The sequence below is a fragment of the Arachis stenosperma genome, chromosome 3 (assembly GCF_014773155.1).
Source record: "Arachis stenosperma cultivar V10309 chromosome 3, arast.V10309.gnm1.PFL2, whole genome shotgun sequence".
Classification (NCBI taxonomy): domain Eukaryota; kingdom Viridiplantae; phylum Streptophyta; class Magnoliopsida; order Fabales; family Fabaceae; genus Arachis; species Arachis stenosperma.
In genome coordinates, this window is record NC_080379.1 from 34,074,057 (window position 1) to 34,101,253 (window position 27,197).

Genomic DNA, 27,197 nt, shown 5'->3' on the forward strand with positions numbered 1-27,197 from the left:
AAAAAACGGTTAGAAACTAAAATATCTAATTTAAAATTCATTGAAAACAAATTTAGGTATTAACTTACGTATGAGAAAATTATTTGAAATTGAGTTTAAAATTAAGTTCTCTACTTTTGAAAGAAAGTATCAGACAACTATAACATATCATAGAACTATATTTCAAAGATAGAAAGGGTTTTTGAACCAAAATGATTAAATTTTTTTATTTCTCAACAAATTTTAAATCTTTGAACTTTTTCAATTATCTTATAAACAGACACAATAGTGATCTCTAGACCATTGTGAATGGCATATGAAAACTCAAGTTTGTTTAATCTTTTGATTATTGACTAACCATTAGTAACTTTAAAATTTAATATGCACCTATGCTTATGAATGTTATTTTCAAGTTGAATGGTTATGAGTAAGTTTGCCTGAATTTGATTATGTTGTTTTGATATGTTTAGCTTTCTTGTTTTCTTTTGGGGAAATATGCATAGTTTCGCAAATTTATTTAGATATACTAGATATAATGTGAATATTTTCTTTTGGGAATAATTTTAAAAGTTTTTCTGGGTAAAATTTCCTGTTAATAATAGCACCTAATTTATATATTTATAGGAATAACTTTATTTCAGTTTATTTAAATTTTTTATTTTAAAATTTCGTTAGTTTCTTTTCTCAATAATGTTACATATGATCAAATTAATCAAGTTAGTCTAATAATTTATTGGCACAATAAAAATCAATTAGAAAAAAAGACACTAAATTTTTTTTTATTAAAATTCATTGCAAAATAATTTGATCACCTAACATTTTTTCTTCTCATATATTTTTACCTTTGAAGCATATTTTGCCAAGTTTAACATGATTAATTTCAACTTGAAAATAATCCCCGTTAAATTAATAATAAAAGTATTAGTTAATAGACATCATTAGAGTATATGTTGATATTATTATTGATAGGAGTTTTTAAATTCTTAGTGTATATATATAATTAATGTATTAATAATTTAATTAAAATAAGAAGGGCAAGATAGACATTTCATACCAAACCCTTTCTTCCACCTCTGCCTATAAAAGCACACTGTAATCTTAGGCAGGTTGCAAAGTGCCTTTGAAAGAACCAGGCGGCCTTGATTCAGCATTGGCTCCTGTGTTCCGTTGCGGGCACAAATTAAAACCCTAAATTCCCTTCTTCCGTCTGCAGTTAGATTGGCTGGCTTCTAATAAGCGACATGGTAGAAGGGATTTACATATTCATATTGTAATATAATATCTACTGTATAAGTGTGCTGTATTTTTCTAGTCTTATGTATATGTTTTGATTTGTGGTTCATGTTGATGGCCGTTCCAATGGGATCTCAGCAAAATGGTGTGTGAGAGCTCAATTTCACCCGGCTTAAATGTGGTTTTTGTGGGCAGCTTCAAGGTTTGACATGTCTTTTGCATCATGTTTCAATTTAGGGAAACTGCCCTAAATCTATTTTTTCTTTTAATCGTTTATTTGAAACTATTTTTCTAAAACCGTTACTTTCATGGCTTCACCTATGTCGATCCATTATACGTTTTTATGAAAATCAAATGAGGAATTGGCATCTAGATTTGTTCCTTCTGGTTTAAAGGGTGTGTCAACTGTAAGGGCTCAAAATTTCAGGCTTTATTTGGACTTATTTTCTATTGGATTCATCTAATATGTCCGTAGATCACTTGAGATCCCATTTCATTGTGAAGGTCATATTGTAACCATTCTCCTGCTGTGAACATGGGGATAGAATGATAGATTGAAAACTAGGTCTACCTGATTGAGAGCGGCAGCCTTGGATGTGGAGTACTTTTTTTTTCCTACCCAACATGGATACTGAATGTCTTTGTTTTGTATTTTTTTTTTGGCACGCATATTTATCTGTTTGAATCCAACATGAACACAAATTTAGCTACCCTAACACCACAACAAACCACCTGCAAGTGAGATCTGATTTCTAGAAATGAGATCTGATTTCTAGAAATCTGACGGATCGATTTTTGTACCATCAGATTCGTGGTTGAAACGTGTGGCGTGATCCACTGGTCAAGGAACTAATATTAAAATTAAAAAGCGGAAAAATATGAGTATATGTATATTAGATATTACACATCTCGATTACTTATATACACATATTAAGATATTTGTATATTTTATTTATCTTTATCTCCTATGCAGCGACCACGAATTTGAATTTAATTTTAATTGATTTATTAAAAAAAAAATCAGTTTCGCTAAGAACTAGGAGGTAGTCAATTAGTTGAAAACAGAAAGTCTGTTATAATAAAAATCTTTTATTAACCTAATTTTTCGAATAGTTAGTTTTTTAGATTTAAAAAAAAAATTGATATAATTTATTTTTTTATTTTTAATATAATTCAATTTTATTCAGACAATTTAAAATTTTTGAATTATAAATTTTATAATTTAAAAATTTTAAGTAAGTTTACCATTAAAAATGTCTTTGAAATATAATCTCCATTTTTATTAAAAAAATATCTTTAATTAATTTAAAAATAGAGATAATACTCAATTCAATTTGTCAACTAGTATACGAATTTTAATTTAGTCTCTAAAATTTCAATTGTTTCTATTTAGTCCTCAAATTTTATAAATGTGACTTATATTAGTTTTTGGGATAATTTTCGACAAACATTAATAGAGGCGTCGTTTTGGGTTATTCAAATGCTAAAACCAAATAAAACTAGCGTTGTTTTGGGTTATTTGAGCGCTAAAATTAAAACTACACCGTTTTACAAGTTTCAGCATAGTATTTAGTTGTTTATGTCAGTATTTGGTTGTTTATGTCAACGCCTTATTTACATTTTTGTGCCCAAAATTGTCTTGTAAGTTACGTTTACAAAATTTGAAAAAATTGACCCAAATAATTCATATGGTTACAATTTTATTCCTAAAACCACTACGATCATAATTATAACCAAAACTTATTTCAATTACATTTTTAGCCTTCTTTTTATTCGAAAATGATCAAAACACCCTTTTTACTTTATCACACCCAAATCATTAGATTGAAATTATTCCTTCTAAACTTTTTTAAAACTTTTTACACATTACTTTTCAGATTTTTAGTGGTTGAGATTTTTAGAGGTGCAATTTTATATTTTTATCCACCTTTTAGAGAAAAATAAATTTCATATTTTACTTAAATAATAAGTCAAAAATAAAATTAGATCACAGAATTTTCAAAATTTTAAAATAAGTACAAATTTACCATAAAGTAACTCATATGAACACCAAATCAAGCACAAATATATTTTAACTGATTCTAACCCTTACTTCTAGTTTAATTTAGTCCTTACACACTTTAAACTTCAAAATTTACTCAAATAAATGGAAAAAGACAATTAATAAATTTTTAGTGCTTCTTGGCCAAAATAGTATCATAAAAAATGATGAACTTCAACTACTTTGAGCTTGAATTTCTTTGATTTTTTAGGTGTGTTTCATATGTGCTTTAAGAGGAATTTTCTAGACGTGGAAGAGAGCAAGAATTTACCTTAAAATTAGTTTGAAAAAACGAAAAAAAGGCATAAAGAATAAGGGTTTACCATGTTGGAATTTCGGTTAAAGTGCAAGAATTAGCAAGAATGAGCAAGGAATTGTTCTTGAATAGCTTGGATTCTTGAAGAATAGCTTGAATGTGGGTTGGAAGTCCAGAAAAAAGTGTCAAATCCTCTCTGCCTCTCTCTAAAACACAATTATCTTTCTCTTTTTGCCTAATATTTTTGTCAAATTGTTGTTTAATGATTCTCTTAACTAAAAGGCTAAAATTAATTTAATGTGGTAAATGGATGAAAAAAATCAGAGGAGAATGGGCTGAAAAAAAGAGAAGGGGCGTGATTTCAAGGAAGCACAGTCAATCTCATAATGATGTAATTATCTGTAGTTAACTGTGGTTAGTTACTCAAGATTAAAAATACTGTAAATAGGAGATATATAGCAGAAATAATCTCAGCTATATGAGTGAGAGAGAGAGAGACATTTTGCTTGAAAAACAAGCAAAACTATTCAGGATATCTAAAAAGTATTTGTAGAATGCTAGTCAAAAGTTCGTTTAGAAATAATTTTTACTGCATAGTAAAATAATGAGCAATTGAAATTTATTATTAAAGAAATAAATTAAGAATGAATGTCTAATAATTACTAGCTTTTATTTATTTTTATTTTTCTTTATCATTAGATTTGTCTCCCTAATCCTTAATGGACCATAGTCATAAATTTTACGAAATAAATTATAAAATAGTAAAAAAAATGAGTTTACCAAAAATTGAAATAGAACTTATACATCAAAGAGTGCAGTATCGTGGAAGCAGGAATTAGATGACATGTAGCAAGCCGGTGTACGTGCTCAACATCTCTTATTGTTAATTATGTTATGGAAAAGTATGAGGAGCCAATAGAATACTTGTACAATGTATACAATGAAAGTTTATGGAGTATTAGAGATATAATTATTAGTATTACCTTTTTTCATCAGCTGAAATTTTTGGGATGAGTGGTATCATGACATGGTATTAAAACGCTAGATTCGAAAGGTCAAGAGTTTGATCCTTGTTGAACTCCAAAATCAGTTTAATTTTTCGGGAAGATGTTTATTATCCTTAATACTCGAATAATTATTCTAGATAATATAGAAGATGTTTATAACTCAATAGTCCATTGTCTCCCTAGCGAAATCTTTATGTTATTTATTTTCTAATTATCTGGTGATAACCTTGTTCAAAAAATAAAATATTGTAGATTGGTGTTATTTTAGTGTGTCAAATAGTATAGTGCAGACCAAGTAATAGACAGTTCATTTATGTACAATTCACTTCTAATGTTTTAAAAATGATTGAAATATCTGACTATTGCGTGACTCTGTATTGAATTATAATTCAAATAACATAATTTTTTTTATATTCATCTAAAGATTGCAATTTTAAGTCTTTCTAATTTTGTTAAAAAAAAAGCAATTCTCCTAGTTCCAGGTTGACATTCTCAAAGGCGGTGAAAATGTACCTACAAGATACGCTAATATTCAAATCAATAATAGTTTAAGGATATTAGGATTAGATATAGATGACATATTTCGTAACACCAATTTAAATCAAATTAATCATTTTATTCACTTTTTTCTAACATGTTACACTAAATAACAAGTGATATATTAAGAACGTAACATGAAATAGACTTTACCTCTGATGATGTTAGTGACACATCAATAGAAAACTTTTTTTTTTAAAGATAGATATTATTTTATTACTATAAAATAATAATATTTTCATAAGAAAGTATAAAAGAAGTTGGGTATTTTTAATTATCATCAAATGTGATTGAAAGACAAATAACTTAAGAAAGAATAAAGTAAGAATAAAGAGAAATTGTTAGCATTTATGTATGGCTATTGAGTTCACGCACTAGACTCTTGGCTTCTTTCACTATCTCCGGCGCTAGGCTTATTAGTTTCTCAAAGACATATCTATTCCTCGCTTTCCAAGTGCTCCAACACACCACCGCGATGAAGAGAATCTTTTGTCTACCTTCGATTTGAGTCGCTACCCAAGATAAGGCTCGTTGCCACCAATTGATGAAGGTCTCCTCTTCTCTCTGCCATAAATCAGGGGTTATTAAGTTTAGACTCCAAATTATTGAAGACAGAGGGCATTGGAACAAGGCATGAGAAATTGATTCATCTTTCAACATGCATCTTGGGCAAGTGGAAGGGGTGGATGCAAACCGGCTATGAATTTGTTGCAAAATCGGAAGCTTTTCATGAAGTCTCTTCCATAAAAAGATCTTAATTTTATGAGGTAATTTCAATTCCCAAATGCTAATTCATAATATGTTGTTCTGTATGTTCTGAGGCATCAATGAAGTAGGAGAATGAAAGAACTCATAAGCAACTTTGTATCCTGACCCAACTTTGTATATACTAGATTTTGTCCAACACCAATTAACTTCATCTTCCTCCTCTGTTGGTTTGATGAAAAATTTTTTTATTGCATATATCAATTGGAAAAATTGACTCAATCAAGTTTCTGTTCCAACTTCTATCAGGATTTAGTAGCGCGAATAAATGACCATTTGTACGCATGAGAGATGAAAACGCTGACATTTGTACCCATGAAAGCTCGAAACTAATCTTGTACCCATGATAGATGTTGTCCGTGTGACAAAAGTGCTCTGGCTTGGATCTGAGCTTGGTTCGTGAGTTTCCGAACCTACATGGCACTCCCAACCCCCCCCCCCAAAATCTGAGCCAACCATTCATCATCATCATCTTCATCTTCTTCACCATCACCATCACCATAACCTCCATAACCTCCATCACCATCACCTCAGCACCGCCATAGCCACCTCCTTTCACCACAACCTTCGGCGACAACCCACACCGTCGCACCCCTTTCTCTTCTTCTTCCCCCCTTCTCACCTTTGCTGAGCCCAGAAACCACAGCGCCAGCTCCTCCTCTCCACCAAAGTCCAGAGCGGCAGCGGCCACCTTCTCCATTCCTGGGTCTCCTCTCGTCTGTCACCAAACAGCCACGACACCCAACCTTCTCCGCAGCGTCCTTACAGCGTTCCAACCCGTCACCACTCCCCTGTCCGAACCCTAGCTCCGCCAACCATCACCGTCGGCCTCTACGAGCCACTGTAACCCTCTTCCCTTTTCTTCCCTTTGCGTGTTCTCTGTCTTCCTCAGCCACACCAATGAACCGGCCACCTTCTCCTCCCTCTCTCTCACTGACCGAACCGCCCCGCCATCGACGAGCCACAGCCACACCGACGATGAGCCCCTTTTTCCCTTTCTTCTTCCTTCTCTGTCATCCCGTCTCACCATCGCGAACCAGCCTAGCACCGTCGCGATTCCAGCCCTGTTTCCCGTTCTCCCATGGAACGACCAGAACAGGGTGCAGCCCCTGTGTCTTCATCCCCTCCGTTTTCCCCTGTTTCATGGCTGCGTTCACTCTCCGCTGCTGCAATTGAAGCAGTGCCACTACCAGGCCGCCGCTTCTGCCCCGGCCAATTCAGCCATCATCTTCCCTTCACCTGTTCATTCTCTGCTTCCTAGGTTCCCATTTTCATTTGTTGAGTTCTGTTTCTTTCATTGTATTGCTTTTAGTTCATTTTGCTTAATTTGGTTAGTTAGAAATGCATGTTAGTGGATTTAAGTTTGTTTTTATTCATGCTGGTGTTTAAAAATTTTGCTGTTTTGATTCATCCTGCTGTTTGAAAATTTTGGCTTGTCTGATGCTGCTGGGAGCTTTGGGGGAGGTATGGTTCGGACAGGGGAGTGGTGACGGGTTGGAACGTCGTAAGGACGCTGCGGAGAAGGTTGGGTGTCGCAGCTGTTTGGTGGAGAGGAGGAGCTGGCGTTGTGGTTTCTGGGCTTAGCGGAGGTGAGAAGAGGGGAAGAAGAAGAGAAAGGGGCGCTGCGGTGTGGGTTGTCGCCGGAGGTTGTGGTGAAGGGAGGTGGCTGTGGTGGTGCTGAGGTGATGGTGATGGAGGTTATGGTGGCTGGGAAGAGACAGTGATAGATGGGGATGATGGTGAAGAAGATGAAGATGATGATGGTGAATGGTTGGCTCAGATATGGCTTTGGAGGGGGGATGGGAGTGCCACGTAGGTTCGGAAACCCACGAACCAAGCTCAGATCCAAGTCAGGGCATTTTTGTCACACGGACAGCATCTATCATGGGTATAAGATTAGTTTCGAGCTTTCTGGGTACAAATGTCAGCGTTTTAATTTCTCATGGGTACAAATGGTCATTTATTCTTAGTAGCGCACTAACATAATACACTTGCAGATTCGGTGGGATTGTCACTCCAGCTTGAGGAACATTAAAGGATAATGGTGGTGGGAGCCAGGGATCATGGAAGATGCGGACATTAGCACCAGAGCTATTTTCCATAACAAGCCTTTCTCAATCACTTTATTGTCTTCAAGAACACTTCTCCAGCCCCATGACGATATGCTTCTTCTCTACATGTAAGAAATTTGTATATCTAAAATATTTAGCTTTGAACATTCTTGACAGTGTAGAATTAGGTATTTCATTAAACGCCAACATTGTTTACCCAATAATGATAAAATTAATTGACGATAATATCTTTCAAAAACTAAATTAAAATGTTGCATCTTCGAGGGAATAAATTGATTTATGCATAATATTAGAGATCAATTTAAACATTAATCCTATTCTTTATGATTTTTTAGTTTTTATTTTTCTACTAAACTTCTAGATATTATCTTTTACTTCAAATAAGAACTGGATTAATATTATTTTCACCTATTGAAACCTATAAAAACCAAAACAACTAACGCAGAAAACTTAATAAGCATTAATCCGGTGAACATTATTTTAACAAGCAGTAGCGATGTCTGTTCAAAATGAATAGTTTCAAGTTTGGCGAGATAATTGGCTGAAATTACCTTAAAATTTTCAATGTGATTCAAAGCATTTAGTTCAATCCGAACGCTTGATCAAAACGTGCAACACTTTATTTATCAATTTAAGATGATGTTCTAACATCTCAAATCTCACAACTCGCACACTAATAACTCCTCCATTATTCATTTACATTGCCAGCACTTTATTCTCAAGATCAAACAAGAACCATATCTCATTCACCCTATCATCAAATTCGAAAGGCGAATTGTACTGAGCGACGATGTAAACAGAAGCATGTCCAGCTCTGTGGCTATTTTCAATAGCACTAGCCCACTCAGTGCCAGCAATAGCATCCTTCAATGCAGCAGCTTCCGCACCAACGGTTGAATCACTCACAAAGCCACCAAACTGCCTGACAGCCACGTGCACCGCCTCCCATCGCTGGACATGGAGTCCCTTAGCAGGAGGAGGGTTTGCTTGGTTCTGTTTTGGCACAAAGAAGCTCACAACAAATGAGGATTCGCAAAAGGGTCCATCACTGGGTGACACTTCAGTGATCACTGGTGCTGTCATCTCAATTTTTTGGTTGTACTCGTTCTTACCCTGAATATAATCAAATAGGCTGCAGAAACAAAAAGCCTGCTCATCTTTAATTCAATCTAAATTTAGATATTTTTTCTTACAAAAACAAAGAGCTAAAAATGTATTTCTACACAATTGGTATGGTAATTTTTGGTTTTCACTTAATATTTTTAATAATTATATATGCACTTATTGCAGGATTGCTGATGTCACAAATACAATTAAGTTCCTATAAAAATAAATTTTCGCCATTTGATCGCTTTAAATCTTGAGGGTCATCGCATACTCTGTTTCTAGCTAGCCGAATTGTGCTTACTACGCTACATGGCAACTCCAACGGAACGGTTAAAGAATATTGTTATATATATATAAAATAATTTTTTTTCATATATAAAGAACCCAGGAATTCAGAAAATACCAAAAAGTACTAGTTAAGAAGTTGAAAAAAAAAAAAAACCGTATCTTAATTAAATTAGAGAAGAAAGAGAGACCGAAAAAAACCTGAAGAAACCAGTTCTGGTAGCTTCAACAAGAGAAATATCTGGAATTGGTGGATTTGAAATCCAGACAGTGGAATTATAGCGGCGAATTTCGTAGCCATTTCCGACGTGAACGACGTCGTAGGCAGGGCACTCTATGCGCTTGCATGTGGGAGGAGTAAACGTCACTACATTCTGGCGGGTATCTGACAACACAGTTGTGAAGATTGAAACTGAGAGGAGGCTCAAGAGTAGTGAAAGCTTGAATGCGACGCTTGTTCCCATTGCCATTCCCAGTGCTAGTGTTGCTCAACACCCCCAGAGACCACTAGGTTAAGATGATAAATATGTTGATTTTCTACGGTCACAAACAAACTTAGTTTAGCATCCACACGTTCGCCTTGCTTGATTGATTTGATGGAGCTCTCTCGTATCCTTTAGAAGAATAATAGAGGTACCACAAGACAGCTATTTTGGTGTTTTTGTTTCTTTTGTTATTGTTGTTTGTTTGTTTTTTTTTTCCCTAATAAACGCTGTCTATGGACTAATAAATATTCTTGTTTAATAATTTTTGTAGCATTCCTTTTTATTCCTATTTGGGCTTCTTCCATCATTGCCACATCGGGTGACTTAGATTACCCAAATATTTTATGGATCAAACCTTTTGTTCGGGTTCTAACTTTCCTAGCAATCACATTTGTTTTGGGTCTCCTACCATAATAAAGGCTAACGGCTAACCTCATAGTGAGGGAATATCAATAAACAAAATCTGATTAGCACTTAATCAGTAAAAAAAATGAGTAATTTCGTATTATTAGATATAATTTCACACATAATTTTATGTCTAAAACGAGCACAACAATTATATACTTATTAGATACGCCACATTTATATAGACTATTAGATTTGATTAAATAAAAATTAAAGGCTAACATAAAAGAAGAGCATTGATTGACTTTAATAAATACAGAATATCCTAATATCTAAATAAATACTTTAAATGATAGTACTTTAATACATAATATTTTAAATAGTAACAAAATCTTTTATTCTTAAATAATTAGATATAAAACATATAAATACAAAAATATGAGTTTTATTCAATAAGATTAATTATTATGCAAGAAATTTTTGTGATATTAAAAAATCATATTAAAATAAAATTTTAAACTGTAACACAAAAATATAAAATAATTAAAATTTTATTTTATATTACTTGATAAATAATTAGATTATTATACTTAAAATTTATTAATTAACTAATTTTATTAAAAATATTATTATATAATATAATTTATTTAAAATATTATATATAATACATGAAAATATTAACCTTTTTATTTTTTTCAATTTTTTATTTTAAAAAACGGAATAAATAATATAATTCTAAAAATATGCCTATCATATTACATATTTATTTATATTAGTAAGACCTAAGCTAAACAAGCTTACGTAATTAAAAATATAAAATATATAAATACAAAAAAAATAAAAGTATTTTAAAAATATTATGACATTTATACACTAATTTTATATATATATATATATATATATATATTATATATATATATATATATATTATATATATATATATATAAATTTGGTTGAATTAGAGAATGAAAAATTTAACTAAAACAATAAAAAAATATTTGGAAATAATAAAAATAAAAAATGATCTTATTATAAATATATAATTTTAAATATTATATATATGAAACTTTAAATATTAATTTTAATAAATAAAAAATATTTATTTTTTGTATTTATATGTTTTATATTTTTAATTACGTAAATTTGATTAGTTTAGATCTTACTAATATAAATAAATATATAATGTGATAGGCATATATTTAAAATTATATTATTTTTATTTCATTTTTCTAAAAAAAATTGAAAAAAATAAAAAAGGTTAATATTTTTATGTATTATATATAATATTTTAAATAAATTATATTTTTAAAATATTTTGATGAAAATTTATTTTATATAATAATATATTTAACAAAATTAGTTAATTAATAAATTTTGAATATAATAATCTAATTATTTGTCAAGTAATATAAAATAAAATTTTAATTATTTTATATTTTTATGTTATAGTTTAAAATTTTATTTTAATATAATTTTTTAATATCATAAAAATTTCTTGCTTAATAATAAATCTTATTAAATAAAGAATATTCATATTTTTGTATTTATATGTTTTATATTTAATTATTTAAGAATAAAAGATTCTATTACCATTTAAAGTATTGTCAATTACAGCATTTATTTATGTACTAGGATATTCTGTATTTATTAGAGTCTATCAATACTCTTCTTTAATTGATAGTTACAAATCAAAAAACTTATTCCCCTAACACTTCTCTAATTTAAATATAGAAAATATCTTGATTATATACCTTGAAATGAGCCTGTATTGAATAATTGTATGCAAAATGCACGATATATTTTGTAGTTTATAATTTTTATAATTTTTTTAACTGCAAAACATAAGTTATGTTTTATTTTTTATTTTTTTTCTTACAAAATATAAGCTAAGTTGCATTTTTTTTAATACACACAAAATGTAGTTTACGTTTTATTTTTATTTATTTTTTAAATAAAACACAAGTTTAGTTTTGCTTTTGCTTTTTCTTTTAATGGGTTGCTTTAGGCAAAACTTAAATTGCATACTTTTTTTCTATAATAAATAAATAAATATTATTTTTAGAAAGAAATTAAAATGACTTTATTTACTGAAATCTATTTTTTTTTATCTTACACACAATTCGCTTAGTATCTAAGCGACCTACATCATATTTTTCTAATTTACTTAAACACTGAGTAAATTGCATTACATTTTCTTCAATTCGCTTAGACATTAGGCGAATTGCATCAAAATGAAACAATTCGTCTAGTGATTAGGCGAACTGTGCCAATCCTAAATTCTATAAATACAGCGAGTATGAAGTGAATCCACTCGCACCAAATCTCACGTGCACAATTTTCACTTTTTTCTCTCACTTTGTTACTTGTAAAATATTCCAGACATTGTTGTTAGTCATTCATTATGATAAAAAATATTATTAGATCATAATTAAGAGGTTATATTTAGTTCTTCTCAACTGATATTTATTGATATGCCACCAAAAATGAGATGTGTAGTGACGCTGCATAAGTTTGTTCTATATGCTATTGGTTAGCAACACAAAAAACTGATGAAAAAAATTTACTACAAATATCCAATGGAAGTATATGACTATTTTTGTTAGGTATTATTTTAATAAGTATGAATTAATAAGTAATTTTGTTGTATTGGACTATTTGATAGCGTTATTCTTATTTGTTTAGTATAGGTATCACCTATGTGATGATGACGTAAAGTTAACCAGGAGCTAGCACAATCATTTTTCAGAATTCATATTTTGGAGTTGTTTATTTTTCTGGTTGATTTGTGTGAGGAGAGTTCTTTAGAAGTTACTGATGATACTTAGTTGGGTGGGTTTGCAAGAAAGCTAAGAATATTAGAAGATTGATGATTGATCTAAACATGCCACGTAAAGGCATCAATAAGGAGTCAAATCATGAAGATCCAAATATACTGCCAAAGGACATGTGGCAAACAGATGTTGAAAACAATGAGGACTTTGTAATTGGAGACCCAATGATCGATTCATAACAAGTTAACCTTGTATCCAATAGTGAGCAAGTAAAAACTGAACCAGTTGATATTCCTGATGAGGAGGAAGAGAATAATGAAGAGATGAACTACTTCACAAGCTTACAACTTTCACTAACTCAGCCTGCTATTTCCTAGCCATACAATCATCCCCCTCATTTTTTCACGCTGAATCTCGATGCAATGAACCAAGATTGGTCTTTTGGACAGGGAGACCTCGATAGTGATCCGACCAATAAATTCGTCATTGGGCAACTGTTTGAGAATAAGGGAAAAGTTCTTTTGGCAATTAAGAAGTATAAAATTAGGAGGACTATGTAGTATATAAGATATTAAAGAGTGACCATTTGAAGTATTCAGCTTAGTACATTAAGTTTGGAGCGAGTTGTCAATGGAGCATACACATTTTCTAATATCGAAGGAATGAAAAATGGGAGATGAGGACATACAATTGTACTCATTCTTGTATGCAAACATCAACAGGGCAGGATCGTTGAAGGTTGGAATCGAAAGTGATAGCTCAAGTGATCTTTAAAATGGTAAAAGCCGATCCAACCATTAGCATAAAGATTTTGCAAGGATCTGTTGAGACCAGCTTTGCCAACAAAGCATCCTAAAAAAAGAGTTGTCTTATAAAGTAGAGGGTAATTACTAGAATATACGGAGATTGGAAAGAATCATACAATGAGTTTGTTGGGTGGTTGCATTGCAGATGTACTTACCAAGTATGTGTCATGACCTTGCCTTTAGTTACATATGCAATATTAAACGAGTTTATGTTCTAAACATTATCGTGGTATAGGCATATGGGTTCAACTTGTAATTTAACTATACCGTGGTGATGAAGACAGTACTATATTTTATTGGATATTTTAGACATTTTCACCATGTGTTGAGGCTTACAAACACTGTAAACTACACATTTTTATTGATGGTACTCACTTGTATGGTAAATATGGAGGCACTTTATTTATGGCTATTGTCTAAGATGAAAATTCAAATATATTTCCTATTGCATTTGCAATAGTAGAGGGAGAGACGAAGGAAGCCTAGTCATTTTTTATAACTTACCTTAGGCAGCATGTCACACCTCAACCTGGCATCTTGGTAATTTATGATAAGCACAAGTCAATTGATGCCGCGTTGAAAGCTAATGGAAGTGGTTGAAAATTGTCGCTTCTAGGTCTTTTGTACAAGACATACTATGGCCAACTTCATGAAGCATTTCAAGAACAAAAATTTATGGAAGGTACTTGTCAATGTAACATATTCAAAATCATGAAGGGAGTTCACTCACTACTTTGGTTAATTAAGGAAAGAAAATGTGGCTATTACCAACTAGTTAGAGAAAATGCCACAATCAATCTAAGAACATTATGCTGATAAAGGTCATAGGTTTGAGGCATGACCACAAACATATCTAAATGTTTCAATGGTGTTATGAAGGCCACATGCAATCTACCAATCACTACTCTTATCAAGTCAACATACTTTCGTTTGGTGAGCTGTTTGCAAGAAAGGGAACCAAGGCTTAGGCATAAGTGGGTGGGGTTGAATTTTCGCAGATGCTAATGAAGGGAGTTTAATTGCACATCATCACCATGAATGTTTACTATGTTTGATCATTCTAAGTCATACTTCACTGTGGAGTAGTTGGTAGCAGTACTAGGATCTAGACAACAGAGTTACCAAGTCTTACTTGATGAAGGTAAATACGATTTTGGATATTTCCAAGCTCTTCATATTTCTTGTCGACATGTTCCAGTAGTGTGCTCCCATGATAGACTTCATTGGAAGGATTTTGTGCACCATATGTATCGCATGGATACCGTTTTTATTTATAGAATGGAGTTTAGACCGATTAGTCATCAGGAAGACTAGCCAGTATATAATGGGCCCAGTATTCGGTCCCTTAGATGATGTTAGTGAACAATTATTTAACCATCTGATGTTTTATAACATGAAAGTGCTTACAAAATAAATATTAACAAAATAAATTCTAAATCCAAGTACTAATAGCAGCATATGATGTTTCATTAAGTTGACTGAAATAATGTAACAAAATAAATCCTAATAACAAGTACTGCTAAAAATATACACCAAACTAAGCTCAATGTCGATCACCACGTCCACCATGCACTCGTCTTTTGTGGTGACTCATGACAACCATCTGTCCCACAAGCAGGAGGATGGATCTCCCTTTGTCCTCTACCGAGTGGTGGTGCATCAGCAGATGGTACATCAACGGGGGGCTCCATCTGCGGGTGGTGCATTGGTGGGGACTGCATCAATAGGGCGTGCATCAGCGGCTATTCTATCATCCATATATGGCATCATGTCTCCTTTAAGAGTCTCATATCAGAAAGATCCTGACAACGAATCATCATCCATATGTCTTGGGGCATAGAATGATAGTGGCAGGTAGGCATGCATCTATGTGAAATGGAGTGTAGTATATGCAGGGCTACCATATACACGCATGGCATCCACAGGCACATCTAGAAAGGATAGTATCTAATAAGTCAGATTTACATATTTTAAAATTTTTTAGAGATTATTTTAAAATTTTTTAACTCTTCGAAGACGATTTTGTACTTTATCTTAGGGATTGATTTGTGCAGATCACACATGTAGACACTTAACAGTCACGCGTGCAAGTTAACATTTCACGTCAGTCGTCATTGTTAGTGACTAATGGAAGATGACTGTATTGTCTAACAGAAGTAAACATTAGGGACTGTTTTGTGTATTTTAAAAATTGAAAGACTAAAATGTCCAATTTTAAAATTCTTAGATATTGATTTTGGTAATTACTCTATAGATTTTTTTGGCTTTTGAATTTCTTGAATAAATTTATTGTGAAATTGAGATTTTAGAAAAAATAATTTTGTATTATGTAAAAAATTCAATGTCTTTTGAATTAATATTAGGGTAATTTACACATTTAAAACAATTGGAACTCAAATTTACACAAATGTAACATTCTCAATTAGTTTACATTTCGATCCTAACACAAATTTATGTAAATCGTTATAGGCTATCGAATTTTTTAATTTTTCATGTAAACCGCCATATCCTTTCTGGGGATTACGTGTGAGCACTAATAAACATAAAACCGTTGCAGCTTAAAAAGAATTATGCACAAAAAATGAAGTGCAAAAACCATTATATAGTACCACGGATTATGAATAAATTTGGTGACGTAATCTGCAGTAGATTACGTATTAAATATTTTTTTGGATAAATTAAATATTTTAAGTTAAATAATTTTATAATCTTATATTAAATTTTTTAAAAAGTCTAAAATTTATTTTGTTATCTAAATAAAATTTAAGATAAATAAAAATAAAAATAAAAATAATTATACATAATTTACGTAAAATAACATGTGATATTGATATATATAATAATATATAGATGCATAGCAAGTACTAACTATTAAAATATAGAGTAAAGGACATTTTCGTCCCTGACCTTTTTTTTTGCGGACATTTTCGTCCTCAAGCAATGAAAAATACATTAAAGCCCCTGACCGTTGAAAAACGTGGACATTTGTGTCCCTCCGTTGATTTACTCCGTTTCCACTCAACGGAAAAGGCTGAGGTGGCACAGTTGGCGCTGAGGTGGCACATAACGGAGGCCACGTGGCATTGGAGCAAAAAGTTATAGGACATATAAGTCCCTGGAGACGAAAACGACGCCGTTTCGTCTCCTCCCCCATTCAAAACAGTTGAATCCCCATATACAATACCCAGAAGACCCATAGTTGAGTGAGAGAATTACAGAAAACCCTAACCCAAACGATCAAACTCCTGCGTCTCTGTTTCTCCCTCCAAAACATACAACACGTAGAAGAGTAAAAGGCCAGGGGTGATCGCTGGTGGCAGAGGCTGAGGAGAAGCTTCGTCTGAGGTCGTGGCTGGTGTCGTCGTCACAAGGTAAGATTGTTATGCTTAGCTAGGAATGCAATGTGTTTGCATGTTTACAGAGTAAGAAAGAAAGTGAAAAAGGGGTGTATTGCGTGCTGTGTAGGATTAGGGGGAGGGATTGTGTTCGGGAAATGTAGTGTCTTCCATATGTTGTGGTGTTTCCTTTTTTAATCCTAGTTCTGCACTGGTCAATTTCAGATGGTTGACGTGTTTGTGGTTCCGGTCTTTCATCATGGAGGGAACTTCGTAAGAGGAATTGGTGGAAAAATGGTTTATCAGAATGGAAAGGAGGAGAGGTTCCCTGAGATGGACCTAGACTTTGTGAATTTCGGAGACCTAGTGACACTATTTAAGGGTTTGGGCTACCAGTCATACAAGGCAGTATACTGGTATGATCCATCAAGCACTGAATTTGAATCCGGGATGAACATATTGACTGGCGATGTCGGGATCAATGCAATGCGAGAGAACCTAATGAAGCACCCAGGGCGAGGTGAGTTCCATATATACTTTGACCATCCTATCGACGAGCCGGAGGTTGTTCAGGATGCTGCCCAGGACAGAGGCACTACAGGGGAGGTGGATGAAACTGCAGAGAAAGTGAATTCTTCCTCTTCATCTAATGACGGGTACGAGAGCACAGAGGACATCTTGTACAAACCTCCACCGGCTGGAATTGAGAGTGACAGCAGTGAAAGTGACAGCAGTGAGAGTGACAGCAATGGTGGGGTCACTGCTGGAAAGAGGAAAAGATGTGTGAAGGGTAAGAAGAAGGTAGTTACTCCTAAGAAGAAGGTAAATACTCCTAGGAAGAAGGTAGTTACACCAAGGAAGCAAGGGAAGAAGAAAAGACAATTTTGCACAAGGGTTAATGAAAGAGGGGAAGGGAGTGGGAATGGGACTGATGCATGTGGTGAAACAGGGGATCAAGGACCTGATGTCCAGCCGGATTATGCAGTCGGGGGTGGGTTTTATGTCAGTGAGCTCCCAACGGAGGTGGAGGAGATAATATTTGAGTACGAGTCTGAAGACTTACATACTCCCATATCATCTGATGATGAAGGCAGAGGTGAAAAGTTTCCAGAGTTTAATGATGAGTATGCTCATGGGGAGGGCAGGTTTGAGCTAGGAACTAGGTTTGCCACTGTAGACAGGTTCAAGGAGGTAGTTAAGGATTGTTTCATCGTTGAGGGTCGGGAAGTGAAATGGATAAAAAATGACAAAGAGAGAGTGAGAGTGGGGTGTGGGGATAAGGAGTGCCCTTATCTGGTTCACTTGTCATACAACAAAAGTCTACAGTGTTATCAAGTGAAGACCTACCATCCAGAACACACTTGTGCGAGGGATTTGGGCAGCAACGCTGCTGATCAACACTGGCTAAGTAAGAAGATTGAAAAGCGGATGTCCACCCAACCACACATGAATACAAAGGAGGCTACTGATTTTCTTAAGGAGGACTTTGCCCTCTGTCCCCATCCTAAAATGGTTTATAGAGCAGTGAAGGAGGCTAGGGAGAAGATCCAAGAAAATGAAAAGGAACAATACAAGAGATCCAGGGATTATTGTGAGGAAATACTGAGAAGCAATCCAGGCTCATCAGCCAGACTTGAGCTCATGCCAATTCCAGATGGTCCCCCTGTTTTTGATAAACTATACATTTGCCTAGAAGCTTGCAAACAAGGTTTCAAAGATGGTTTCAAAGATGGTTGTCGTCCCCTGTTCCATTAGGAGGACATATGCACACTGTATTAAGCCTGTTCCAAGTCCAGAATTTTGGGTTGGAACTGAGTTCTCGAAGCCAGACCCACCTATTATCAAAAGGCCAATTGGACGGCCAAAGGTTCATAATAGGCAAAAGGATCCGGCTGAGCCACTCATGCAAGAAGGAAAACTGAAAAGGTCATTCGTTGTATCCTGCAGCAAGTGTGGTGAGAAGGGTCACAACTACAAAACATGTAAAGGAGCCCCTTCCAACCCAAACTGGAAGCCGAAGACAAGGCGCCCTAGCAAGAAATCTGCTACTGCCTCTCAGGCACTGATTGTGCTTCCACTGTCACAATCTGCTCCAGGTTCAGAGGTAAGAACCCTATAGTGATTACTTTGTCTTAGTATTAGGACTACTAATGTTAGGGATTAATCTGTCTTAGTATAGAAATAGTTAAGGACTACCATGTCTGATTACTGATATGCCTAGGGACTATTCTGTATTAGTACTGCTAAGCTTAGGGACTAATCTGTCTTCCTAATACTACTCTGTTCACATCTTACATGCATATTTGCAGGATGCATCCAGCAGCCAACCAGCCAGCTCCCCAAATCCCACTGTTGTGGAATCACCTGCCACAAGCAATCCACCTATGCCACAAGCTCCAACAAGGGTGACAAGATCCACACTTATCATTTCACCTCCAGGGCCAACAACTACTCAAACCAGGCCACCAGCCCCAACTATAGGCCGTCCATTTAAACCTCCAGCGAAAGCCAATGACACATCTCGCCCACAACAGTCCAGGTTCATACCAAAGCAGAAGATCTTCAGGCCGCCAGCTTCAGTCACTGCATCCACAATCAACACTACTACACAACAGCCAACTCCACCAACCATCCCATCTGCAGCTCCAAATCAAAAAGCTCGACCCCAAAGTTTGCCAAATTCTCCAAAAACAAAGGACTCGAAAGCATGAAGACTACTGTCATTAGGTGCTTTTTGTGATAACTTTTTGTCTATGTAATGGTTGTTGATAAGTTGTACAAACAATTTAGGTTTCTGTCCCATACTTTTTGAACACCCTTTGTGGGTCAGATAAACATGGATGTTAACTAAACAACTTTTTTGGATGACTAATGCAATGGTATGTTATGTATTAGGGAATCAATTTTAATTTCCTCCACATCTTACACAACAAGTTCAAGGCAATACAATCATCAATCATATAAATAACACTGAATTCACCTATAATTGCTGCAACAATATTACACACTTTTTTATTCATTTGTCAACTCTTACAACTTAGAACAACAAAAATCAACACAATGACAATGACACAGATACACCATTTTATTGGCTTTCTTTTCATCTCTAGAGCTAATATCCTCTTCTCCAAGCAACTTATCCTCATTTTCATGTCCTGCTGCCTGTGATAATCTTCTACATCTACAGATTCTTTCTCTCCCATATACTTTGTTGCTGTCAATCCAAGTCCAGCAACGTGCTCATCAAGCCACACAAAAAATTTGCAATACGGTTGTCTTGCCTGCAGCAAATCAACCCACATAATTCAAACCCTAAAAATTAGTAACCCTAACAAATCTTCAACCAAACGTGCATCACATTTCGTTTTCATACCTTGTAAAAGGGACAACCCAAAAACAATCTATCCGGATTGCTTCGGGTCTTCGACATGAAAAGGACTGCGTTTTCTCCACAGAAGCACTTTGGTGAGACGCCATGTTTGCTGTCTTTCTCCTTAGGACGCGAGTTCGAGGCCACCGGACCTCCCCCTCTTCTCCAGCTGGATGATACCACTTCAGATGCCATGGATGGAGGAATTTCCTTTCTGCCACAACTCCCCACTACACCCACTACGCCATCACTATGCAGACCAGGGGTGAGGGAAGACGAATTTCAAAGATTGGGGGAGGAGACGAAACGGCGTCGTTTTCGTCTCCAGGGACTTATATGTCCTATAACTTTTTGCCCCAATGCCACGTGGCCTCCGTTACGTGCCACCTCAGCGCCAACTGTGCCACCTCAGCCTTTTCCGTTGAGTGGAAACGGAGTAAATCAACGGAGGGACACAAATGTCCACGTTTTTCAACGGTCAGGGGCTTTAATGTATTTTTCATTGCTTGAGGACGAAAATGTCCACAAAAAAAAGGTCAGGAACAAAAATGTCCTTTACTCTAAAATATATGTTAACCATGTTGAATTAATTATAAATCCTATTTAGATAACTTGATGTAAATTTATTTATCAGAAAGTCCAAACATATGTTTTATAAATTTTAGAAAAATGTAGGACCATTGTTAAAATATAATTTTGTGTCTTATTTTAGATATAATTATTTAAGGTGACAAAATGATTATTATATTATATCAGCTTTTTTAAAATAGGTAAGACATGTGTATGAATTTTTAGATTAAATAAATTTACATCAAGTGATTTAAATAGGATTTATGGCTAATTCAACATAATTTATATATATATATATATATATATATATATATATATATATATATATATATATATATATATATATATATATTCAATAGTTAGTATGTATGTATCACAAGTTATTCTACGTAAATTATGTATAAATTGTTTATTGTTATTTTTATTTATTTTAAATTTTATTTAGATAACAAAATTAAGTTTTAAACTTTTTATTATAAAAAATTTAATATAAGATTATAAAATTATTTAATTTAAAAAATTAATTTATCCAAAAAAAATATTTAATATGTAATTTATGACAAACTATAACAGATTATCTCACCAAATTTATTCATAATTCGCGGTATTTTATAGCAATTTTAGCACTTCAATTCTTGCATATAATTCTCTTTAGGCGGCAGTGGTTTATGTTTACGAGTGCTCACATATAATTTGCGGTAGAGTATGAAAGTTTACATAAAAATTTAAAAAATTCTGTATTCTATAACGATTTGTATAGACTAGAGTTAGGGTCAAAATGTAAATTGTTTGAGAATGTTATATTTGTATAAATTTGAGCTCTAATTATTTTAAATGTGTGAATTGATTAGTTTAAAACTTTAAATAGTTTAATTATTTTTTCTCTTAAATCTTTTACTTTGCCGCATCAGAATCAGCAGTAGAGACATAAACCATAATCCATACTCTAATCTTATTTATAGTTAATATATGCACAAAGGTTAATAAATTAAAAGCACAGACAACAGTAAATAAATATTAAAAAATGGTGAAAAATCCAAAGTTTACTTTGACAAGTAAAAATCTAATTTTTCATTTTATAGTATACCTACATAATAAACAGACTATTAAGCGAGAAATGAAACATTATGTTAACTGTACCATGATAGATGAAATCAGAACAAAATTTATATTCTACCAAATACAAGGAGAAAGAAAATTTGAAAAAGACAGACTAGAAAAAGCAATTATGCAAGGACTCACTGATGGTCCATGGTCCACGACAACAGCGAGAACTCAAAATCAGAAGACGACGAGTGATGACTCCACGATGGTCCACGATCCACGGTGACTCGGCGACGATGAATACCCAAAATCAGAAGGCGTTTCAACGAATTGTTTCTGTTGCCGGCAACAAGGCGAGAGGATCGACGAGACGCCGACGAGTGTGAAAGAGAAGATACTCTAGTGAGACTGAGAGAGACTCTAGTGGCGGTGAGAGAGAAGAGAATTTGAGTATGAAATTTGAGAGTGTGAAAATGGGTTGAAAGAACCCACTAAAACAAAAAAGTGTTTTTTTTTAATATTTTCAGTTTTTTAGATATGTTTATTTTTTTTATATGAACAATGATGAAAAATTAGTGTTTATTAAAGTAAAATTTTTGTAGTGTGAATGAATAATTACGTGTGTTTTTGTTTTATTTTTTACATTATTTAAAGTTTAAAATTATAAAATTAAAATTAATTAAATTCTAAATTTTGATTAATTTAAAAAAATAATTTTTGTTTCATAAAAAAAGATATTTAAATTTTTTTATAAAATTAATTTTTTTTAATTTTATTAAATTAATAATATATTTTAATAAAAATATTGATATAATAAATATTTTTTTAAAATTAAATATTGACATAGAAAATATAATTTATATATCATTTTGTTATTTGTTTATATTTTTAAGGTATTGTATATATGAATTTATCATTCTACATAAGCAAACACCTATCACCTAGCTCTTAAGTTTTAAACATGTGAAAAATATTTCTCAAACTAATTACTTCTTTAATGTTTTAGTTCGTTACAAAATGAACGTATCTAGACAAATGTTTGTTCCGATACATTAATATTTTAATCAATCAATAAAATAGAAAAGTGAAGTAGATATAAAGTAGTCAAAATCCGTATTTTCTATAAATATCTTTCAACATTATTCTTTAGCAAATTTTTTGGTGTCAATCAGTTTTGTGTCGAATTTGCAAAAATTACTTTTTATAGTAAATTTTAAATATTTAAAAATTATTTAGTTTTATATTTTTTAAATTAAATATTAATTTTTATATTTTTTTAGTAAATTAGAGAATTATATATAAGCAGGATATCACGCAACTTCTTCTCATTTATCGGTGGAAGACGGGTGGGCTGGTGGTGATTCGGGGGTTGTTGGTTGTTACACCTTGCAGTTCAAATCCCCAGGTTTCCACTCCCCTCTCACTTTTCATCATTCATCCGACAGTTTCTCCCAACTAACTCCCTCTACCATCTTCGCTCAACTGCTACGCCGGAATGGAGGAACCGCCACCACCGCCCACCTCCGCCGTCCCCAACGCCCGCACCCGGAGCTACTGGCGGTGGAGTAAGCAAGACTTCTTTCCGGAGCCCTCATTTCAGAGCTTCACCACCTACCGGGCCGCCCTTGCCTCCGCGTGCCCCCGTCTCAGGGATCGCCTCCTCAGCCGCTCCTCTGACAACAACGAGCTCAACGTCCTCCCTCAGGCTAGCGAAAATCCCATGCGCCGCTGCCTCACCGCCTGGGACCTCACCTGGCTCGCTTTCGGCTCCGTCGTCGGCTCCGGAATCTTTGTAATCACCGGCCAGGAGGCCCGCACCGACGCCGGTCCCGCCATCGTTCTCTCCTACGCCATCTCTGGCTTCTCCGCCCTCCTCTCCGCCCTCTGCTACACCGAGTTCGCAGTCGACGTCCCCGTCGCCGGCGGCTCTTTCTCCTTCCTCCGCATTGAGCTTGGTGACTTCATTGCCTTCCTTGCCGCCGGAAACATCCTCCTCGAGGCTGTTGTAGGCGCTGCCGGCCTCGGCCGTTCGTGGTCCTCTTATTTTGCCAGTATGATCAAGAACGATCCGGATTTCTTCCGGATCCGGGTGAATTCCTTCCAAGAAGGGTTCAACATGCTGGATCCAATTGCTGTTGTCGTTCTTTTTATCGCCAACGGTGTTGCAATGAGCAGCACTAGGAATACCTCAATCCTGAATTCGCTCAGCTCCATTGTCACTACGCTTGTTATTGTGTTCATCATCGTAGTTGGATTTGTTCACGGTAAAGCCTCAAACCTGACGCCATTCTTTCCTATGGGGATGAAGGGAGTGTTCAATGCTGCTGCGGTTGTGTATTGGTCTTATACAGGCTTCGACATGGTGGCAACTATGGCTGAGGAAACCAAGAACCCTGCCAGGGATATACCCATTGGTTTGGTTGGTTCCATGTCGATGATCACGGTTATTTACTGCTTGATGGCTTTGGCGCTTGTGTCAATGGTGAATTACACTCAGATCGATGTAGATGCGGCTTATTCTGTGGCGTTTGTTCAGATCGGAATGAAGTGGGCTAAGTACCTTGTGAGTATCTGTGCATTGAAAGGAATGACCACAAGCTTGCTTGTTGGGTCAATGGGGCAAGCAAGGTATATGACACAAATTGCAAGGTCTCACATGATTCCTCCCTTCTTTGCACTGGTTCATCCCAAAACTGGTACCCCTGTCAATGCCACCTTGGTTATCACTTTGCTGAGCTCCATTGTTGGGCTTTTCTCAAGCTTGGACGTTTTGTCCAATGTCTTCTCCATTAGTACTCTTTTCATTTTCATGCTCATGGCTGTCGCGCTTTTGGTGAGGAGGTACTACGTCAGGCAGAAGACGTCCCAAGAAGATTTGATGAGGGTTCTTGGCTGCTTGTTCGTGATCATTGCATCTTCTGCCGTAGGGACTGCTCTTTGGAACGCCAATAAACTGGGTTGGATTGGGTATACAGTGGCTGCAGTTGTGTGGCTAATAGGTACATTGGCAATGAGCTTCCTTCCCAAGCAAAGGACTCCAAAGGTTTGGGGTGTTCCGTTGGTTCCGTGGTTGCCTTCTCTGTCAATTGCTACCAACCTCTTCTTGATAGGCTCATTGGAACCCGACGCTTTCTGGAGATTCTTCCTTTGCACTGCGTTTATGCTTCTCTATTACATTTTTGTGGGAGTACACGCAACTTATGATGTGGAGCATCAAAATAGCCAGGATTTCAAAGATGTGGAGCCAACGGACGAACCCAACCACGCTCCTTTTGTCACATAGTTTCAGAGTTGAATGGCACTAAGAATTTGATGTACAGAAATAGCACATCCTCTACATTTTTCAAGAAATGTCAGAACGAGTTCAGTCCTTCCCTTTGATGGCAACAACTATGCTGCAGTAGTAAAATACAGTGTCTTGCCCAATTTTCGCAATGTGAATATTCGTTTTTTCCCCTTCCGGACATTTTTAAATATTCTTGCTTTTGTTGGATAATATGTGCTTATTTGGTAGGGTTTTTTTTTTTTTTCAAATAAGTTAAATGCAATATTTACTAATATATGTAATTATGTGAGTATTTATATTTTTTTCTAAGATTACACATCTCGAGATACATGTTTATTTTTTACAAGGAGTCTATTCGTACTTTCGTAGGCATATTGTTTACACGTAAATGAAATATAGTGAATAGTCTTTTTCTTTCCTCTAAAAGATTACAATTTTAAAAAAATAAATCGTAAATGATGCAAATGTTAAAGTAACTGCCAACTATATGTTTTATTTGACAAAAATGAACCAAATGTATATAAGTATATAAAAAAATTGACTAAACATTTAATTTAGTTTGTTAAATTTTTTGTAGTTATTTTGTTATTTACACCGTTTAAAGTTCATTTTGTTAAAATCATAATCTTTTAAGAATCAAAATGGTAATTTACTTGGCAATTTTTTTTAATCTATTTAAAGAGATCCACGTAAGTATCTATCACAATTTACTCATTCATCTTGTCTCTTTATCTTCTAATTTACTCATTCACCTTTAAAACGCATTTTTTCATAATATTTTCCTAATATGTTTTCCAATCCTCGAGCATATTTTTCATAAATCTATTTTATTTTGTTTTCTTAATCTATGCACAAAGGAGCTCATATATGAATATATAACAAACCATAAATCATTCTATAACCAATATTTTAACTTTACCAATTATCATATAAAATATTTTAAAATAAATAAATGGTTTGGACTCATGTTCAAACATTCAATACATTGTCCATGAATAGATAAAGTGCTTTTATAGTCCGAGATAAATACAACAATCATAAAAAACAGAAGACATTCAAATGAATGAACCCAAAAATGAACTACATGTAGTGTGTGTGTGTTGTGTGCGTGTGTTTGGTGCATGGGCTGTCTAATCCATCTGACCAAAAAAACAAAAAACAAAAGACATTCAAATTAAAATTCTTCATACATAAATGATTATAGTTTTGCTCCCCAAAAGGGCATCATTTTGAATCTTACACTCCATTAATATGGTTACCCTTCAAAAAGAAAATAAATAAAATAAAATCTGAGGCAAAATTCACATTTACAAAGGTTAATAGATATATCACATTTGTAGGATATAATAAAATCTACCAAGTTGAATCAACAACAAAAGCACTCATGATCGAACTAGATGATTAACAATTATCAAGAAGAGCGGAAATTAATATTTCTTACATCTCTAATTCATTGTTCAAGACTTTTGAGGTGAAATTGAAAGTTACAAACAATGAGAATAGCTAATGCACTTTTGATAACCTTATTTTATATTGCACTAAATTGTTATTAATAGATGCAACTACTAAGCTAACCTCTTCTTTTAAAGGAACCATGGACTAACCCTAATGAAAAAAGATTGTTTTCAATATGTTTTTTTCTGAAATCAAACACATAAAAACAAAAAGAACTAGTCTCCATCTCAAGACATTATTCTTACCAAAGCAGCTCAGGAATAAATCATCTATACTTATGCAACTGCCTCATAGTGCATTAGCCAAAGACTTTTTTTGCAAAGAAAAATATCTTTATATCAATTGATTTAGTTAAATGAATTAGACTCAACACTTACATGAAGTAGCCTCTTTTTACTGCCAAGAAATATTAAATGAACATGAATTAAAGTTCAGAGGTTTTTTTTAT

At 34.1% G+C, this 27,197-nt stretch overlaps 2 protein-coding genes and 1 long non-coding RNA gene across 3 annotated transcripts; 2 read left to right on the forward strand and 1 right to left on the reverse strand.

Moving 5' to 3' along the window:
• Window positions 1-1,097: 1,097 nt before the first annotated feature.
• LOC130966279 (uncharacterized) lies at window positions 1,098-1,863 on the forward strand. Its single transcript, XR_009081252.1, has 2 exons — window positions 1,098-1,223; window positions 1,351-1,863. It is a non-coding gene; the product is annotated as an uncharacterized LOC130966279 (long non-coding RNA).
• A 6,625-nt stretch (window positions 1,864-8,488) lies between these two features.
• On the reverse strand, window positions 8,489-9,877 carry LOC130967635 (uncharacterized). Its single transcript, XM_057892581.1, has 2 exons — window positions 9,484-9,877; window positions 8,489-9,022 (listed from the first exon to the last, which is right to left on the reverse strand). Exons 1-2 carry the CDS (start codon window positions 9,750-9,752, stop codon window positions 8,587-8,589), a joined length of 705 nt encoding a protein of 234 aa, XP_057748564.1. The 5' UTR covers window positions 9,753-9,877; the 3' UTR covers window positions 8,489-8,586.
• A 13,476-nt stretch (window positions 9,878-23,353) lies between these two features.
• Window positions 23,354-25,595, forward strand: LOC130966783 (cationic amino acid transporter 8, vacuolar-like). The gene has a single exon (XM_057891606.1). It carries the CDS (start codon window positions 23,504-23,506, stop codon window positions 25,289-25,291), a length of 1,788 nt encoding a protein of 595 aa, XP_057747589.1. The 5' UTR covers window positions 23,354-23,503; the 3' UTR covers window positions 25,292-25,595.
• Window positions 25,596-27,197: the final 1,602 nt, after the last annotated feature.